We start from the raw sequence: 20,233 nt of genomic DNA on the forward strand, positions 1-20,233 counted from the left end.
AGATTATTCTGAACCCACCAGAAACCCCAGAAGGGAATGGAATAATAATGTGTACAAAGGAGCTCAAGATGCAATCCAAAGTGACTTGCCTTGCAAATCTGAACCTAATCATTAATGAAAAATGATGGGTATTCAATAAAAGATGTAGTCAAAACATTCTTAGAAAAAAACCAGACCTAAAGAAATTGTTAGTTTCTCAGACATCCCAGTAACAAATATAAGAAGGGTAAACCAATAAAACAACCAAGGAAAACAACAACAAAATAGATTAATAACAATAAGAGATTTTTAGAGTTGTTTTTTTAAATAAATGCACACCAGGTGACATGTGGAGACTAGGTTTCAGAGATCCAAGGGAGAAATTTGCTTAGGCTGAGACAGCAGCAAGAAGCATGGTGTCACTGTACAGCAATAGATTCTCTGTGCAGCAACATCCCTCAGATTCCTCTAAGCTGGAAATGCAAATGCTACTCACTGACTTGATGCCACTACTAATGAACACGAAAGTTTTGACCTGTTATGTTTCTGACCTGAGCTGGTTCACTCCTGTTTGTAGCCTGCTTGCATTTCCCCCCTTCTTCATAGTAGATGTGACCAAAACAGTATTACTTATGGCTCCTACTTTCTCTTTTCAAGTTTTCTTAGCCAGTATTCTACATAAGGAAATTATTAATTGAATGCTACAATGGCAATATTAGCTTTTTGTATAGTTGAGAAAAATGTAAACACTATTTTAAAAAAATATTTAACATTTGCAAGTATGCTCAAAGTAAACTTAGAAAATGTTTAGCATAATATATGCCTGTTAAGTAACTGCAAAACTTATCAAGTAATATGTATAATATGAAAGGAAAATACTCTTGTACATTTTTAGCTTAATTTTATATTCTCAGTGTTGTTCTATTTTTATTTCCAAAATGCGTATCAACCTTTTTTTTCTATCTACCTTCAGGGCCTATTTTAATGTATCATTCTGAAAAAAACAAATATTAAGCCCTCTAAACAAAATGTCAAATAGCCAAAGAGCTTTCCCTTTATAAGAGATCTAGCAAATAGCACATGTCAAAGTACACATTTGTATGTCTATGTTCATATCTTTTAATGTTGCTTCATAAATAATCATTTAGTTGATATGCATTTCACATGAGGGATCCATGGAGAAGACATTTAATTTACTCTTGCTCCTGTGCATGGAAAGCAGATTCTTATTAAAAGTTCTTGTTACCCTTGTTTATTTTCTGTGATCTCATCAGACTGCTGCAGGAATATAAGGTTATTATGTAACTGGCTCATTCCAGGATCTTTTGCTCCCTTTCTTAAAATTCCACCTGAAACAGCAAAAAGTGTTTTTATGTGTGTGTCCAATGAGACAGTCCTAAAATATGAATCTCTTTTTTAATGGAAGCTGAAATAGGAAATAAAATAGGTCTAAAGAAAAAGTTAGTATGTCTCTGAATTTACTGCTTACCTATATGTATGTGTTCTGAGACAGGTTTAACTTAGGCCAGTCCTCCTTTAGCTTAAGTACAATATTGGACCATAATGAGATAATTGTAAATCATTTAACAATGAACAAAGGGAAATTTAATTAGCTCTATCTAAGGAAGGATATTCAACAAGTATATGCATCAAAGAAGACCTTGAGAAAATTCAGCTGAGCGATGCTCCCTTTCCTCTAAGTGGTCAACCAGCCAAGTATAAGCTGCTCCTGGCTGTTTTTTTTTCACTCAGAAGACTAAGAAGTTATGTCAACAATCTAGGCCTTTAGCCTTCTAAGCCAAATAAGTCTCAAGAATTGTTTTAATACCTATTAAGGAAAAACTTGCCTACCTTGAATGGGAGCAGAGGGTTAGGAGATAGGCTCTGACCGTACTACACAACCACTTCTGGTATTTGACATGCAAAAAGGAAAAAAAAAAGCATTGAAAAAGAATATAAAACAATAAACTTAAAATATTGTCAAGTATTTCTTTTTAAATTTTGCGTCTGTAAAGTAAATATTAGTGTATGTATATAACTCTGTGTGTGTGTGTGTGTGTGTGTGTGTGTGTGTGTGTGTGTGTATTCTGCCTTCAGAGTATTTCCAGCTGTAGTACCATAGTAGTGGCAAGTATACTCAACCTTAATAAGTTTAAATGTGCCCATTTAGCTTTGCCAATCTGTACTCTCTATTCCACGAAAAAGAATAAAGAAGGTAAAGTTGCATTATTTGCTCAGAACAGTGTAGACTTAAAAGCAAATTGAAGACTCCTTAAACAATGTGTCCAGTTTCTTACAGAAACTTCAGATATAAAAAAGCTTTTGGTAACATAAATTTTTATGACTCATCAAAATACTTGTATATATAGCTAGCAAATTTTGATTTTACATATGAAAGATAGATACTAAAAGCAAAAGGAATTTTAGTTATTATTTCCTGAAGATGTGATAATGACTAATAATATGAACAAAGAAGAAAAGCTTACAAATTCATAAATCAGTACTGTTTTTGACTTTATACCATTTCTTACTATAACTGAAATTCAGTTATGAAATGACCAATAATGGAAGTATTTGCTAATCTTCTGTCCTGCCGGTCAACAAACATTTAAGTGCTTACTAAGTAACAGACTTGGAAATGCACATACAAGCAAAAAAGAAGATAGTCCTTGCCCTGAAAGAGCTTATATGCTAATGAGAAAAATAACATATAAAAAGCAGCTAAAGGGGGAAGGGGAAAGAAGATTCCCAGTGAGGGGGCATGATAGAGAAGTCCAAAGGACAACTTGGTGAAAAATGAAGAGATGGCTGGCCTGGGTACTCTCCTTAAGGGGAGGTTCTAGAAGTCCTGTACCCTCCTATCAGAGGGAGGGGCCCCCAGGGCAGAGGATGCTTCCAGGGTGAGAAGTAATGCTACAGACATCGTTTATGGTCTTGTGTGGGGTGGCAAGTGCCCCAATAATTCACAGAGGCATCTCAGGTAGGGAAAGAAAAGGAATTAGTCTTTATTTGACAAATCTCATGAGATTTAAGCATCACCTCCACTAGGATGGACTAGTGGAAGGAGGCGGCTCACAAAGGCAAAGCACCAACATAATATCCTAACGCAAAAAGATAACTGCCCACCACTATCCCTCCTCTCCATTGACTGGAGGGTGGGCTTACAATCTAGGCGAGAAAAGCTAGACAAAGAACCAGGAAATCAAGCACAGCCAATCTAAGGTAAAGAAGAAGAATGAAGGAGGCGAGGGGGAGTCTTCCTGGATTTGGTAACAACTCTGTGCTAGCGTGGAGAGAGAGAGAGAGAGAGAGAGAGAGAGAGAGAGAGAGAAGGAGAGAGAGAGAGGGAGAGAAGCACTTATTGCCCCAGGCCCCGAATTCCTGAGAGGTAATCACATTCCTACAAGGTTAAATCCCAAGGTGTATTCCATCCGCTCACTGCCCCTGCTTATTCCAGAAATAATTCCTATATTTTCTCTCTCTGTGAAGTCTTCACAAGAATTATCCCCCACTCAGTCTGGCACACAAATAATCAACCAGGTTTTATCTTCTGTCATTGACCATTGATGATAAGAGAGTTCTGAGGAGCATACATGCATCATCTCTCCATATTAGAAGGTAAAATTATTCTTTTTAGAATCCTTATGATTGCTTGTTTATGTTTACATTTTTTTTCTCTTGGCTCCTGTGTTTGAACTTGGAAGTTTCTACATACTTCTGGTCTTTTCATTAAGAATACTTAGAAGTCCTCTATTTCATTAAAGTTCCCTCTGCTGGTAAGTTTAAAAAAAATTGTTTATTGTAAACATGTCCTTTACATACTAAAATATCATTCCTATCCATTATAATGTTGTTTAGTTGTTTTTCAGTTGTGTTCAACTCTTTGTGACTCCATGTGGGGTTTTCTTGGCACAGATACTAGAGTGGTTCACCATTTCCTTCTCTGCTCATTTTACAGATTAGGAAACTGAGGCAAACAGGGTTAAGTGACCTGCCCAGGGTCATACAACTAGTAAGTGTTTGAAGCCAAATTTGAACTCAGCAAGAGGAGTCTTCCTAGCTGCAGACCTGACACTTTATCCACTGTGCCACCTAGCTACCCATCCATTATAATGGTAGCTGCCAAATCATATGTAATTGTGGATCTTTGGTACTTGAATTATTTCTGACTTTTTGCAATATTTTTTTTTAAACCTAGCAACAATTGATTTTGACTGTAATGTTCCTGGGATTTTTCATTTTGGAGATTCTTTTATTACTTTTATTACTTTTTCTTTTATTACTATTTCCAGTTTGCACTATGATTTTTCATTTTGGAGATTCTTTTATTACTATTTCCAGTTTGCACTATGATTCTAAGAGATCTGGACAATTTTCTTTTATGATTTCTTAAAAATATGACTAGTCCCTATTTTGATCATGGATTTCAATTAGTCCAATGATTTTAAAGTTTTCTCTCTTTGATTCATTTTCCAAGTTAGTTTTTTTGTTTTTTGATATGAAGTAATTTCTTCTTTTTTTTTACTTCTGGGTCACATGACCAGCAAGATGGAAGACTAGGTATTTTCTCTGATCCTCACAACTTCTCAAAAACAGAAATTATATCAATTATATAAAGCTACTTTATTGTCATCATCGTCTAGGACTTCCTACACCCCAGAGAAAGTTTAAATTTCTTTTTTTAAATCTATGAACTACTACCTATTTTGAGCTCACTCAGCATCCCCTCCCATACCAACCACCATGTGAGATTACACTAGTGAACCCAAGGACCTAAGAACTTGACCTTAGTCCTCAGTTCTCCCTCCCTTGTTTCTGTGCTGTGGAGAGTGGAACTCCAGACTATGTAAGTTTGAAGGGGGCACTAGAGTTAGCACTTGTTTCAACAATCCAGCTAGCAGCTTCTGTGGGGCTGCAAGATCCACCCACAGCCAGCACCCGAAAAGCTACCAACAGCACAGGTTCTTTTGGTCTGCTTAACTAAGGAAAGCAAGGTGAAGGGGTTGACAAGCTTACTTTAATTCAGCATACAAATATCATCCACTTAGTTCAGAGGAAAAATCCAGCACCCTGAACTTCAGAACAAAATACAAACAAATTACAAACATCAACAGACAGACCTTGTCTGATTCAAATCCCAATACGTAGTTACCAGAGTTCAACAAAGTCTCAGCATCTGGTTTTACAAGCTGGAGGGCTCCTTAGCTACAGCTGCCCAGAGTCTCCTCATCAACACCATCTCGAGAGCCCTGCACAAATGGCTCTGTCCTCCCTTCTTATAGGGCTTCAGATGTCATCAAACCTCTTCTGACCAGAGCTTAGGCTCTGGTGATTGGTTCTTGAGTTGGCCCCTCCCCTTAGGACCCTGGTTGGTTCACATCCACATAGATTAGGTTAACACCTAATAGGGCATGGCTCTGGAGTTAGTACCTCCCCTTAGCCAGCCCCACCTTGGGCCCCACCCAGTCACCAATCCACACCCACATAGGTTCCACACCTAATAGGGGTTTGGGCCTGGGGCTTAGCACCTAGTAAGGCTCAATGAAATACACCAAATTACTCAAAAGGGAACAAAAGCCAAACTATTCAAGGGCACTTGTTGAGCTAAGTGCTAAAGAGCCCATTTTGCTTACCAACACAGCACTGCAGCAGTATTCCCCACAGCAAAAGATTTGTGCAGACGAATTTGTGGTTTGTCCTTCATTCTTGAAGAGGACTATGACATCAGGAAGATGATGCCATGGCTTGCAAATGAATTGGAGTCTCACTTTCTCCTCCAGAGCCATCTGAGTCCAGTGGCCAGATATCAATCAGCTTGACTGGAGATGGCCCAGGATGAATCTAGGGAAAGGGGTAAAGCACATGTCTAGGCTTGAAATAGAGCTTATCTCCATACCCCAAACTCTCAGAGCCTTGGAGACTTCACATGACAGAAATCACTCCCAGCTACAAGAGTACTCTAAACCGCTGGGCCAGAAGACTTAAGAACAGAGGGAAGGGACAGGACAAGGGATGTGTGCTGCATTCCATTAAGCCTGGAGGATAGAACCCAGTATCCAGCTAGGACCAGTTTTGTCCCCTCAAAAAGTCACAGAAGCAGAGACCAACTCCGGTGAACCAAGAATTTCCCAACGTGGGAAGAGGCTGAGATGCTTTGAGATCCAGCCCTTATGGAGACTTTGTCAACCTGAATTAAAGAGAAGACAGCCAGTATAACAAGAATTATCACCTTTGTTAGGGCAAGGGAGTTGCAGCTGTGGTATCATGCTCACATGGAGGTCAGAAGCAACAATATAAGAACACTCTCAAAATCTCTCTGAAGAACTTTGGAATCAATTATGAGACACAGGAGACACTGGCACAGGAACGCCCAGCATGGCATGCCAACATCAAAGAAGGGACTGTGCTCTATGAGCAAAATAGAATTACAGTAGTTCAAAAAAAAAACAAAAAACACGAGATGACATCTCCACTCCAAATGTTCATATGGACTATTTGTGCTAGGCCTGTGTACAGCCTTCCAAGCTCATATTGGCCTGATCAGTCATAGTTCAGACACCCTGTACCTTAACCCCAAAATAATTAAGTCATTTTGGTCCTCTTCGAGCATGAAGGACAACAAACAACCAAATGCCAAGGAAGGGGCTGGGCACGAGGTTATTGTAGAGGATTAGAGCAGAGGGAGGGGTACAGGTTGAGGGGCTAGAGGCATCCCTCAGTTTGACCAAGTAGGTTATTTTGCATAACAACCAAAGGCTTGGGAATCTCTGGAGGGAAGAGTTAAGGATTTACAAAATAATCAGAGGCTGCAGCTGGTCAGCCTCAGGCAATTCTTGGGTCTGGAAAAGGGGAAAATGTCAGCTTCAGTCAGTTTCTATTTGCTCTACTGCATTTGACATCACCTGCCAAGGGGAATCTGAAAGAGCAAAAGAGGAAAATAAGGGGAAGAAAAACAAATTACCAAAGATCTCAGAAGAAAGAAAGAAAGCTCAAAATCCTTGACCATAGGCAGATAAATCAAAAGGGAAATTACAGCAGAAGAAAATATGGCTTGCAATTCTACTAAAAGATTTCAAGCATCTGCTAATTAATACTGCAAAACAAAGGAAAATGGGCCAATATTTGATGAAACAGAGGACACTGTGGAATTTGAGAACTTGGAACTTCAATACACTTTTCCTGAGTATTTTAAAAGAGAAATGAGAATTATGACAGCAAAATTTGTGGCCTCCACAAATTAATCAGCAAAATAGGAGAACTTAAATTTGGGATGACTAATCTCAACAAATAAACAAAAAAGACAGCAGCTGAGTGGGAATACAAATACACAGAAGGACAATCTAGAAGAAAAGCAAAAAGCAGTAACATTTCTTAAAAATGCTTTCTATCCAAACAAAATATTGATCTCAAAGATAGGACATGTAGAGATAATCTAAAGAACACAAGTTTCCCAGAAGAACACTAAAAATAAAGAATAAAAAACCTAAACATAATGCAAGAAATGACACAAGAAAATTGCCCAGAACTTCTGAACATGGAAAATGAAATAACAATCAAAAGAATTCATATGACTCCTCCAGGAAAAACAAAAACCAAATAAACAAAAAAAAAACAAAGCTATAAACTACAAGACACATAGTGGTTAAATTTATCAATGCAATTCAGAAACAAGTTCAGTAGGCTACTGGGAGAAATATCTTCAAATACAAGGGAAAGGAAATTTGAATAACGGAACACTATTCTATAGGAAATGCAGGAAGGAATGGAATGTGTTCCAAAAAGCAATGAAGTTCAAGATGCAGACTGGGATGACCCACCCTGCAAATCTGAGCTTAAAAATAAATGAAAAAAAGATGGATGCTCAAAAATAAAGAGAATTGTGAAATATTCTTAGAAAACAAGTCCTGCAAAGATTATTTGCTTCTTGAACACCCCAGACAACAAAAACTCAAGACAAAGGGAATACATGCAGCAGCCAAGAATAGCAATAGCAACAGAGTGACAGCAGAAACATGAGTAAAGAGTTGTGTTATTGTTTTTTTTTTTTTCCTAAATGTACACAAGGAGGCAGCAGTGAAATCAGAAGTCTGGTGGACTTAATAGTAAAGAGATGGGCCTGGGGAATTATGCACAGACACTCAGACTACAAGTGAATCTTTGTTTTCTGTGGTACAGCATTACAAATTAGGAGAGTATAGGAAAGGTAGGGAAAAGAGCAAGGAGAGAGAAGAGAGTGTGCAATGTGCCTGGCTCAAACTAAGAGCTAGCAATGAGCAGGTGACATCTGTCATCTCTCAAGAAGAAAAGAGGAGAGAATGGTTGAGGAGGAGGCAACAGGATTGAAAAGGCGAAGGGGAAAAGCCTTGTTTTGGTGTTGGGACAGGGTTCCATTGATGAATACTTCTATGGGTGAAGAGAGATATTTTGTGAAGGGAGAGAGGAACTTTGTGCTAGTCACTGGGGAATTTAGTGCTTAAAAATACTTCTCATTCTGTCTTGGGAGGGAGGGATTTGGAACTTGGGGTTAACAGGCACCTAGGGAAGTGGGAGTGATGAGGATACAAACAATGCCCTAAGGCTTGAGTTGCTCTTCCCTAGTTTATTCTCTAACCTAAAGGTGTCCTAAAGTCTTTTCCCCTTATCTTGGAATACCATCAAACTTCCTCCTTATCCTGGACCATAAAAGGAGGGTATAGATCCAGGGAGTTGATTTTGATGCAATTGGAGAAAGAAGGTAACTAGGGAAAGGGTATAGATGATTGGTGGGCTACATAATCAGGAAATGGGAAAGTCCCTAACGTGGGACAGTGTCCTCTCTCTCACCTGTAGGAATTAACATTCTTCTGGAAGTGAGCCACAAGACAAGCTCTAGGAGGAAATGGCAGAACCTGCTTAGAGGGGAGAGCCCAGAAAGGATAGCTTGGAAGTTTTGATTCAATGTGGAATACAAAGAATAGAGATGGACTAGGTAATTATAGAAAATGAGGTCTATTATAGATAGAAAGAGAGGATGGATGATCAAGAGAGTAAGAGAAATCCTTTCTGGAAAGGGGTGCAAAAAAATGAAAATTCAGAAACTAGTGAATAAAACTGGTAGAAGGGGAGGATAAGAAGGAGAATTTACTTGACTAAGACAGAAAAAAAAGGGGAAGAATTAAATAAGAGGAAATCAAGTAACCTTAAAAAAGATTGAACTAAAGTAACTGAAGAGACTTAGTACTGTGCTTTTCAGTGGAAAAGGAAAATCATAACTTTAAAAAAAAAAGACTAAAGACAAATGGTAGAAAATAAAAACAACTCTCATAACTTTAAATGTGAATGGATTAAGCCATCCAATAAAGTTGGGGGTGGGGGAAATGGCAGATTGGATAAGAAAACAAAACTCCACAATCTGTTACTCACAAGGAATATTTAACAAAGACACAAATAAAACTGAGAGGATGCAAAAAAATTTGCTATGCATCCAATGAATAAAAAAAAAACAGGATTTATAATCACGCTTCTTGATAAAGCAAAAATAAACATTCAAAAAGTGAAAAGGGCTATTAAGGAAATTATATTATGCTAAAGAAACCATAGACAGCAATCTAGTATCAGAAATAAAAGTATACACCTGAAATGCCTACATCCAAATTCATAAAGGAAACATTAATGAAGCTACAGAAAGATATAGACAGTAATAGTATAGTGACAGGAAACTTCAGTATCCCTCTCTCAGTGTTGGATAAATCTAACAGAAATAAAAAACGGAAAATATGGAACTGAGATAAAAGACTTCAGGAATCTTCTAAATGGGACTGCAAAAGAGTATACATATTTCTCAGCTGCATGTAGAACTTTTACTAAAATTGACCCAAAATTGATTCTGGCACAAAGTTACTAAAAACATATGTAAGAAGAAAGATATTATAAATACATCCTTATAAAACATAACCCAATAAAAATAATCAATGGTTCAGGGACGACAAACAAAAGACACAGACCCCAATAGAGACTTCATAATGAAATTCTAAATAATAAGTGGGTTAAAAAATTAATAATTATATGAAGGAAAATTATAATGATAAAATAACATACTAAAATTTCTGGGATGCAGCTAAAACAGTCCTTAGGGGACCATCACATTCCTACAAACATACATTTACAAAATATAGAAAGAGATTAATAAACTGAGTATTCATTTTTAACAAATTTGCAAGTCAACAAGTAAAACCAAAAGAAGCACAAAAGAGTAGATATTAAAATTAGAGAATAAATAGATAAAATAGAAAAACAAAATGTATAGAAAAGACCAACAAAAAACCCTTAAAATTGGTTCTTTGAAAAGACTTAAAAAATTGATAAACTCTAAACTAATCTGAATAAAAACAGGACAGAAAATTAAATCAATAAAATAGCAAATGAGCAAGGCAAAATCACAACAAAACCAGAAGAAATAAAAAGAATAACCAGAATGTATTGCACATGGTTATATGCTGAGAACTGAGAACACAAAAGAAATAAAGGAATAACTTCAAAAATATGAAACACTCAAACTATCAGAAGAACAGATAGAGATTTTAAATAACCCAATCTCAAAATAGGAAATGGATTAACCTATAAAGAAAAAATCTGGTCCTGTTGGATTCAAAGGTGATCTCTATCAAACTTTTAAAGAGCAATTTGTGCCCATAGTATATAAATTGTTCTCAAAAACTGAGGAGGATCATACCATGAAAAAAATTAGAGAAGATACACATCATGTACCCCTCATAGCTATGGATAGGAAATGTATTCTTAGCCAAACAAAAGATAGAAGCAATTACAAAAGATAAAATAGACAATTATGATTACATGGGTACAAATAAAATTAATGCATTTAGAATGAGAAGGGAAGCAGTTAAATGGGGGGAGGAGTCTGGGATCTTTATACCAGATTCTTCTGATACGGATTTGGTATCCAAGACATAAACAATTAATAAATATATATGAAACAAATGAAAAGTCTGATATACATAGTTTCTGGGTAATTAATAATCAATTTATTAATTATTGCTAGCAAATAATCAATAAATTGAGCTTACTAGTTCCTCTCTGCAACCAAAAGACTCCCCTGAAGCAACACTGAATGCTTAAAAGCCTTTGGAAAAGGAAGGGTCCATGAGGATGGAAATCAACTCTGATCGATTAACAATGAATGAGGGGATGGATATATTAATAAGCAGGTGGGCAAAAAGTCTTCAGCTCTTCCTGTTGAGAATGTGACCTTATCATGGGACTTAGCCATTAATGTATTTTTGCTTAATGAGAGTTGCTTAATGGGAAGATCTTTCCCATCCATTAATAGGCCTATGTGATCTGAGTCACATGGAAGTCTGAGTCACATGGGTGTAGGTCATGAGGGTTGTGATGCCCTCTGACCCTGAAGAAATATATATATATATATATATATATATATATATATATATATATATATATATATATATATATATACTCTGAGGTTAGCATTTTGCTTTGGGGATCAGTCGTGGGAAAAGTGTTCATGTGATGTAGCCAGATGAGACTCTGGGTAGCTGTTAAGGAGCCCGCCCCCACTGCCCAACTTTGAAAAATCCAGATATTGGGGCTTCTTTCTCCAGTAACTATGTATGTATTGCTTTTGGCCAGACAGTTGGAAGCCCTGTCTGTTGGTCTTTGCTGTTTGTATTTGCTTTGTTTATATAATTTCTGCTTGTAATTTCTGTTTGTATTTCTCTGAAGCTCAGGGTGCTGACCTTTCCCCTGAACTAAGTGAATAATATGTGTATATATATATATATATATACATATATATTTACATAAATATATATGTATATATACATATATATACATATTTACATACATATATATACATATTTACATACATATATATGTATATATACATATATATACATATTTACATACATATATATATATGTTTGATTAAAGTAAGATTGTTGACCCCTTTCAAGTTGCTTTCGTTTCGAAAAGCAGATCAAAGAACCTGTGCTAGCAGCTCTCCTCCTGTGTGCTGGTGTTATTAGTCTTAAACCTCCACAGAAGTTGTAGGTAGCATTTTCCTTACAGCTATCTCCAGCAATCTGTACAAAAGGATCCTTCTCTACCCAGACTACTCTGGTTGGTTTTCCCCTTCATAAACTGAGTCACCCTAAATTCTAATACAAGGTTCCAAGCACAGGGGCTTATTTCCTAAGGGAAAGAACTTGCCTAGACTGGATTCTGTTTATAAGGGCTTCTAGTTGGGTGGGGTCCCACCCAAGATTTAGAAGCATGTACTCAGAGCCTTTGAGCAATTTCATCTATCAGCAATGTGGCTGAATGACTGAATAACCTACAAGGACTGGTTTCAGACTTGTGACTTGTTGGTGCTGTGAATAACTCAGGTCCAGTCAAGTGATGCTCAGCTCACAATATATGTTTATTATAATAGCAGATGTAAATGCTTAAGACCAGACATAGTGTTGGGCATGACCACTTGGGTTTTTCTGCACTTACAGGGGTATGGGAAGGTTGTTTCCCACCCCCCGCCTCCATCCCCCAAGCTTCTGGCAAAGCTGGGTCACTGCCCCCCCTGTGCAGAGTTTGCTCCTAAGGAGGGAAAGCCGCAGATTGTTTGGCAAGGGTATGGGATCACCCCATTAAGGCTTCCAGAAAGACGAGATTGTAGTTGTCCTTGGGCAGTCAAGTGGGCTTCCCCATCCTGCTAGTGAGTCAGCCTTGGTAACCAAGCTGCTCTGGCTAAGGCTAGCTGACTAGTGGGCAAAGCCATGGGTTTTTATACAGTTTTAGAAAGGTGAAACTGTATAGGGAGAGGTGTTGAGAGGCTTATCTGGAGTATACACATGGTGAGTTCAGGGGGTGCCTTGGTGTTAGAAATGGGGTTGAGTTACTCCCTTAAGAAACAGAACTTAAACTGAAGTGAGTGTAGGAAGTGTTTATTTACAATTGTTGCAAGAATTAGGCATATGATACCCCAAAAGGGGCATACACACATAGTACAGAAGTCAAACTGAGCCTATATAGGATTAATCATTCCCAGTCCATCCCTTTAGAGCTGGGATTGGTCCCAGCTCCTCAAGGTTACAATCTTTCTAGCCCACTCATCACACATTACTCTTTAACATGTCTCCCCCCACCCCAAACATGGGTCACCATGGGTCCCATGTTCAGAAAATGGAGGGATAATCTATGCATGAGTGTGTAAGGTAATATGTGTGAAGGTTATTAGGCATGTACAGATGCAAAAGAACTTTGTCCCTTGTTTGAACTCTCAGGTTTTGAGGGGTTGCCATGTCCCAGCCTCTCGTCCCTGCTTCAGACAGGCTGTACCCTAACCATAAACTGAATAGGGGGAAGCCTAAGGGTCTGGGTGTTTCCCCCATAGTGCTATGGAAGCAGAACAATTAAATTCCTTTCTCATACTTGTCATTAGCTGAACTTATCTATATGAAACTTATACCTATAAGGTTTAACTATTCTTTGAAGGTTCAACTATCTAAAATTATATGCTTCTATATATATATAAAGGGAATTATTTTGCTAAGTGGGTAGGCACATGCCTTGTGCTTTCATACACACACATAAGAGGGCTTAGGAATATAACTAACTTGCGTTGGGTAGCTGATAAGGCAATGTCCTCCACTGTACCCATTGCTCTGTTCTCTATCTGCACAGTCCAGGCTTCATAAGTATTATTGTCTATGTCTTCATAATGGTTCTCTCCATCACACCTGGCTGTCAACTCATTTAGGAAGAGGGAGGTAATAGGTTTCATAAAGGGTTTAGAGATAACACATTTTATCCTCACTTTAGCTGCCAGAATTAATTTATATTGCCATATCATTGTAATTTTCTTTGCTTGAAGTTTCCATGGTTTCTATAATTTTTTCCATGACCCAATTATTCTTTAGAATTACATTATTTAATGTCAGATTACTTTTTAGTTCTTTTCTTGAAAGGCTCTTGGTTGAGAATCATTTTTATTTCATTTGGATTAGTAAATGTGTTTGGTTATTCTGCTTTTCTACATTTTTGGTGAAGTCTTTATGCCCTCATATGTGGCCAGTTTTTATAAAGGTGCTGTATGAGATATGTAGATTCCTTTCTATTCCCATTCAGTGATAGCAAGAGATCTATTGTCTATAATTTTTCTGAAGTAGTTCTGGTCCTTAAATTCTTTAGCTTTTGGTTAGATTTGTCTAGTTTTGGAAAGGGGTATATTAAAGTCACCTGATGGTGTACTGGCCCAAGCTAAGATTGCCTCTTACCCCAAAAGAATTTGGGTCTCAATTGTCTATGGCCCTGGAAAATCACACCTTGAACTCACCTTGTATTTCCCCTGGCATTCACCTGAGGCTATAATTCTCTCAACTGGCCTTTCATTATCACTAAGCCCAATTCTCAGTTACCCTTCACTTAGCCTAGCCTGTCATTGTCTGTTACCTCCTGATTGCCCCTGGCTACTTCCCACCCTTGACCCTATCTGAGACCCCATTCTCTTTGTCCAGACATTTGACCTCCAGTCACCCCAGCCTACTGGGCTCTCCTAGATCCCTCCCACAGTATTTCTCAATATAAGATCCATCTCTGTCTCCATCAAGGAGCTCAGATTCAATCTGCTTGCATTAGTGATACAAATGTTCAGATTCCTTAAGAGTCTGGCCAATATAGTAGATTTTTTTTGTTTTTTAGAATTTTTTTTTTATTATGAACTTTAGAAACATCAAATAAAATGAACATTTGTATATACATAGAAGAGAAAAAGCTGATTACACACAAAACTATGTTTCTTTTTAAATACATCAACACATGAATTCCAGAGTTGTCCTGCTTGACATATATGGAGGATTTATAGAAAGACAAGGATAAGAATCATGCAAAAATGTTAACATAAGCTATTATTTGTACTGATGGACAAAAACAAGATCACAAATCCTCTTAATCATCAAAGAGTAAGTATAATTTAGTAATGTACTTTTCTCTTGTAGTTAAATGTAAGGGTAGAGGTTGTTTGACCTAATCAATCATCTCTCCCCACTTTTTAGTCAATGAGCATTTATTAAGTACCTACTATGTGCCAGGCACTGTGATAACTCTTTAGGGCTATCCTTAGAATCCTAAGGGGAAATGTAGCAGCCCTGTCCTGGGAACCCAGACTGACAGTGTAAGTATAAGTTGCTCTTATTTTAAAATTCTATTTTTATTTTATATATACATATACATGTATATGTATGTATGTATGCATATATACGTATATATATATAAATGCAATTTTGAGACATAAAAGAACTTTTCAGTTCTTACTGTTCTTAATCTTCAGAATTTCTCTGTGGTTATATATTACAATGAGGATACATATGCACTCCCTTTCACAGGAGAAAACAAGCCCCACACTGATAATTGACTTTCCCCAGATTACACAGAAATTTTAAGAAATTGCTCTCCCCTATGTTTTAATAATCCGGCTAGCAGCTCCTGTGGGGGCGTAAGATCCCCCCACAGCTAGCACCTAGGAGGCTGCTGGCACGCCGGGAAAGCACAGGTTCTTTTTATCTGCTTAAACAAGGAAAGCACGGTGAAGGGGTTGACCAGCTTACTTTAATCCAGCATTCAGTTAGCATACAGACAACATTCATTTAGTTTAGGGGAAAAACGCCAGCATTCAGTTAGCATTCAGTTAGTTCAGGGGAGCATACAGACAAGCATCAAGAGACAGACCAAATACAGATTCATTCACTTACTCCAGGGGAAAAAACCAGCAACCTGAGGTTCAGAACATTCATTTAGTTCAGGGGAAATGAACCAGCACCCCGAACTTCAAAACAAAATACAAACAAGTTACAAATATCAACAGACAGACCCAATACAATTCATAGTTACCAACATCTGGGTTCAGCCCAAGAGCAAGGGCTGGCCCAGAGTCAGCTTGCCACTGCTCCTGCACCAACCGGAAAAGGAAAGAGAGATCTTCAAACCGTCTTCTCCCCTCTTATAGAGTTTTTGACATCATCAAGCGCCGCCTGAATGACCAGGGCCAATTGGTTCTTGAGTTGGCCCCTTCCCCTAGGTTAACACCCAATAAGGCATGGCTCTGGAGTCAACACCTCCCCTCAGCCAGCCCCATGACTCATCACACAGGAAGTTCTCTGCTCACAGGCATGGGTCTCTGGGCTTCCTGCCCCGGAAGAGGAGCACCAGGCCCAGCACCCAATGAGATAAACTGAGCCACCCAAAGAAAACAAAGGCCATTCTGCTCACATCCTATGTTTGTGTGTTTGGTTTATTAGAATGGGCTGCTTCAGGTTGGGCTTCTTGAGACTTTTAAAACTTTCTCCCAATTAATATTTTTTGTTCGTTCATGCTTTTTAAGATATATATATATGGAAATCTGCATAGTTATATATGTGTATTCATGTGTGCATATCAGAATCACCTCCCAATATATGCCCCACTCACTGAAGTTCAGCAATACTTGGGTTATTTTCATTTACATTAATGCAGTCATTACACATATTGTTCTTCTTTCTATTCCTCTACTCTTCATTAATTCATGTTTTCCAAGGGTTCTCTGAATTGCTCATATTTGTTCATTTTTATAGTGCAATATTCCCTGGCATTCTTACACCACAATTTGTTCAGCTATTCCCTAACTGGTAGGAACCCTCTCAGAACTTATTTTAAACTATCCCTAAAATCCTGAAAATAAAATTGCAAATGGAGAAATGGATGGATGATTTTATTGGGCAACTCACAATACAGTAAGTACTGTATGAAACTTTTAAGGGAAACAGCCATAATTGCTGTTAACATTTATTAACATAGATGTTAACATCTATTTGAACATTATTACTTTACTTTGGAGACCTTCTACATTTGTAACTTTAGTTTCAGCCCCCACACAGCTATGTAATTAAAGGTACCACTCTATTCCAATCCACAAATGTCAGTATATTCCCCCTTACCTTCCACCCTCTTTTCTATGAAACTTCAGGTGTATTTTGCTCCATTTGGGAATGTGTAAGTCCCTGTTCCATGATACATGTTGTCCTTGAACTCTCATATATTGTTCCTGAAAAATGTTCAAGTCTTCTGATTCCATTCATTTTGTCATCTTTCCAGGCCCTTATAAAGGTTCTTCCATTGGGGGTGGTATGAACCCCTGCTCCATTTCTTTCAAAGACTCCAGGAAATATTCTCATGTAGTCACCCTCGTATTTGTCTCCATTTGGAAATATATGGCATATTTTATATACTTCTGGGTCAAGCCACCACTGGTGCAGGCTCAAACTGGCTACACTCCTGGGAGAAATCCCACCAGACTTGTGCTCTGGTTCCCAGGGAAATGAGACCTGGATTTTTAATAAACCTTACGTTTCTTTGACTGAAAGAAGGCTTACGTCGAATTCATTTTGGGTAGGACCCGCCTGTCACTATTTCGGGGTTCCAGCACCCCTAAACCTCAACACCCCTACTATTATACTCTTATACTATGTCTCCCTTCAATTTCAGATTTTTCCTTTAATTATTTAGCTGCTACATTATTAAGTTCACACATATTAAGGAAAAACATTGATTCATTTTCTATAATGCCTTTAAGCATAATGTAATTTCCCTGCTTATTTCTATCTTATCTTTATTTCCTCTAGCCTTATTTGAAATCATGCTTTTTACACTTCAACTGAAGCATAAAAGATTTTGCTCCAGCTCCTCTTTAACTCTATGTGAATCTTTGTATTTGAGGTATGTTTCTTGTGCACAACACATTGACAAATGTTACTTTCTAATCCATTCCATTATCTTCTTCCATCTTAGGGATGAGGTCAACAAATTCATATTCACAGTTATATTTGTTATGATGTATTTCCCTCTATCCTCTATTCTTGTAATTTTTCTCTTCTTTGCTCCTACTTCCTTCTTTTTTTTAAGAGGTGAGGATATTTTTATTTTACCTAAAATATTATAGTGAAAATATAGAGAAAATGAAAAAGTCATAGGTTCTTAGAACAGAAGAACATTTCTTAAATGGTTACTAAAGCAGTGGATTTTTTTTCTTCTGATCTTTAATTGTTGTGTTATTGTTGCCCATTTTTTCCAAGTATTTTTTATTAGATTTTTCTATCTTTAGTTTACACCACCACAAGTTTTTGAGCTCCAAATTTTCTTCCCCTCCTTCTTCCTCCCCCTCCCCCAAGGTGGCATGGAATCTGACATTTGTTCTGCATATACCTTCCATTAAACTTATTCACACAATAGTCAAGTTGCAAAGAAGAATTTTGAGGGGTGGAATGAATCACGAGAAAGAAGAAACAAAACTAAAAAAGAGGAGGAAGATAAGAAACGAGAGCAAATAGTTTGCCTCAACCTGCATCCAGACTCCGTAGTTCTTTCTCTGGATGTAGATAGCTCTTTGCATCATGAGTCCTTTGGAGCTTTCTTTGAACCTTGTATTGCTGAGAAGATCCAAGTCTATCAAAGTTAGTCATCACAGAAGCAATATGTCTGTGGTTGTGTACAATGTTCCCCTGGTTCTGCTCCCCTCACTCAGCATCAGATCATGTAGGTCTTTCCAGGTTATTGTGAAGTCTGTATCGTCCCCATTTCTTATAACACAATAGTATTCCATTACATTAATATACCACAACTTGTTCAGCCATTCCCCAATTGATGGGCATCCCCTTGATTTCCAATTCTTTGCTACTACAAAAAGAGCTGGTATAAATATTTTTGTAGATACAGGTCCCTTTCCCACATGTGTGATCTCTTTGGGATACAGCTCTAAAAGTGGTATTGCTGGGTCAAAGGGTATGCACATTTTTATAGCCCTTTGGGCATAGTTCCAAATTGCTCTCCAGAATGGCCGGATCAGTTCACAACTCCACCAACAATGTGACAGTGTTCCAATTTTTCCACATCCTCTCCAGCATTTATCATTTTCCTGTTTTGTCATGTTAGCCAATATGACAGGAGAGATGTGGTACCTAAGAGTTGTTTTGATTTGCATTTCTCTAATGAGTTGTGATTTAGAGCATTTTTTCATATGCTTATAGATATCTTTAATTTCTTCCTCTGAAAACTGCCTGTTCATATCCTTTGACCATTTCTCAATTGGGGAATGATTTGTATTCCCATAAATTTGTCTCAGTTCCCTATATATTTTAGAGATGAGGCCTTTATCACTGGTTGTAAAGATTTTCTCCCAATTTTCTGCTTCCCTTCTAATCTTTGTTGCATTGGCTTTGTTTATACAAAAACTTTTCAATTTAACATAATCAAAATTATCCATTTTATATTTTGTAATGGTTTCTATCTCTTGTTGGGTCATGAATTCTTCCCTTTCCCATAAATCTGACAGGTAAACTCTTCCTTACTCTCCCAAACTGTTTATAGTATCAGCCTTTATTCCTAAATCATGAACCAATTTTGACTTTATTTTGGTATATGGTATAAAATATTGGTCTATGCCCAGTTTCTGCCATATCATTTTCCAATTTTCCCAGCAGTTTTTGTGAAATAGTGAATTCTTGGCCCAGAAGCTGGACTCTTTGGGTTTATCAAAGAGCAGATTGCTATAGTTGTTGACCACTGCATCTTGTGTATCTAACCTATTCCACTGATCCACCATTCTGTTTCTTAGCCAGTACCAAGTAGTTTTGATGACTGCTGCTTTATAGTACAGTTTAATATCTGGTATGGCTAGGCCACTTTCCCTAGTATTCCTTTTCATTAATTCCCTTGATATTCTGGACCTTTTGTTCTGCCATATGAATTTTGTATTATTTTGTCCAGCTCTGTAAAATAATTTTTTGGTATTTTGATTGGTGTGGCATTGAATAAGTAAATTAATTTAGGTAAAATTGTCATTTTTATTATATTAACTCAGCCTAACCACAAGCAACTGATGTTTTTCCATTTATTTAGATCTGACTTTATTTGTGTGAAAAGTGCTTTGTAATTATGTTCATATAGGTCCTGGGTTTGTCTTGGCAGGTAGATTCCCAAATATTTTATAGTGTCCACAGTAACTTTAAATGGAATTTCTCTTTCTATCTCTTGCTGTTGGGCTTTGTTAACAATATATAGGAATGCCGAGGATTTATATGGGTTTATTTTATATCCTGAAACTTTGCTAAAGTGATTTATTATTTCAAGTAGTTTTCTACTTGATTCTCTAGGATTCTCTAAGTAAATCGTCACATCATCTGCAAAGAGTGATAACTTAGTTTCTTTGCCAATTCTA

General features: G+C 37.4%; 1 protein-coding gene and 1 pseudogene across 1 annotated transcript in view; both read right to left on the minus strand.

Annotated features, from left to right (window-relative positions):
* Window positions 1-1,221: 1,221 nt before the first annotated feature.
* The window catches only part of C2CD2 (C2 calcium dependent domain containing 2), a 145,244-nt gene continuing 126,232 nt past the window's right edge, over window positions 1,222-20,233 (minus strand). The window contains exon 16 of the mRNA XM_036744152.1: window positions 1,222-1,328. Coding sequence (XP_036600047.1) covers window positions 1,222-1,328 — 107 coding nt within the window. The remainder of the gene's footprint in view (window positions 1,329-20,233) is intronic.
* On the minus strand, window positions 16,864-17,099 carry LOC118837904 (annotated as a pseudogene).

This window comes from Trichosurus vulpecula, chromosome 2 (genome assembly GCF_011100635.1).
Source record: "Trichosurus vulpecula isolate mTriVul1 chromosome 2, mTriVul1.pri, whole genome shotgun sequence".
Lineage (NCBI taxonomy): Eukaryota > Metazoa > Chordata > Mammalia > Diprotodontia > Phalangeridae > Trichosurus > Trichosurus vulpecula.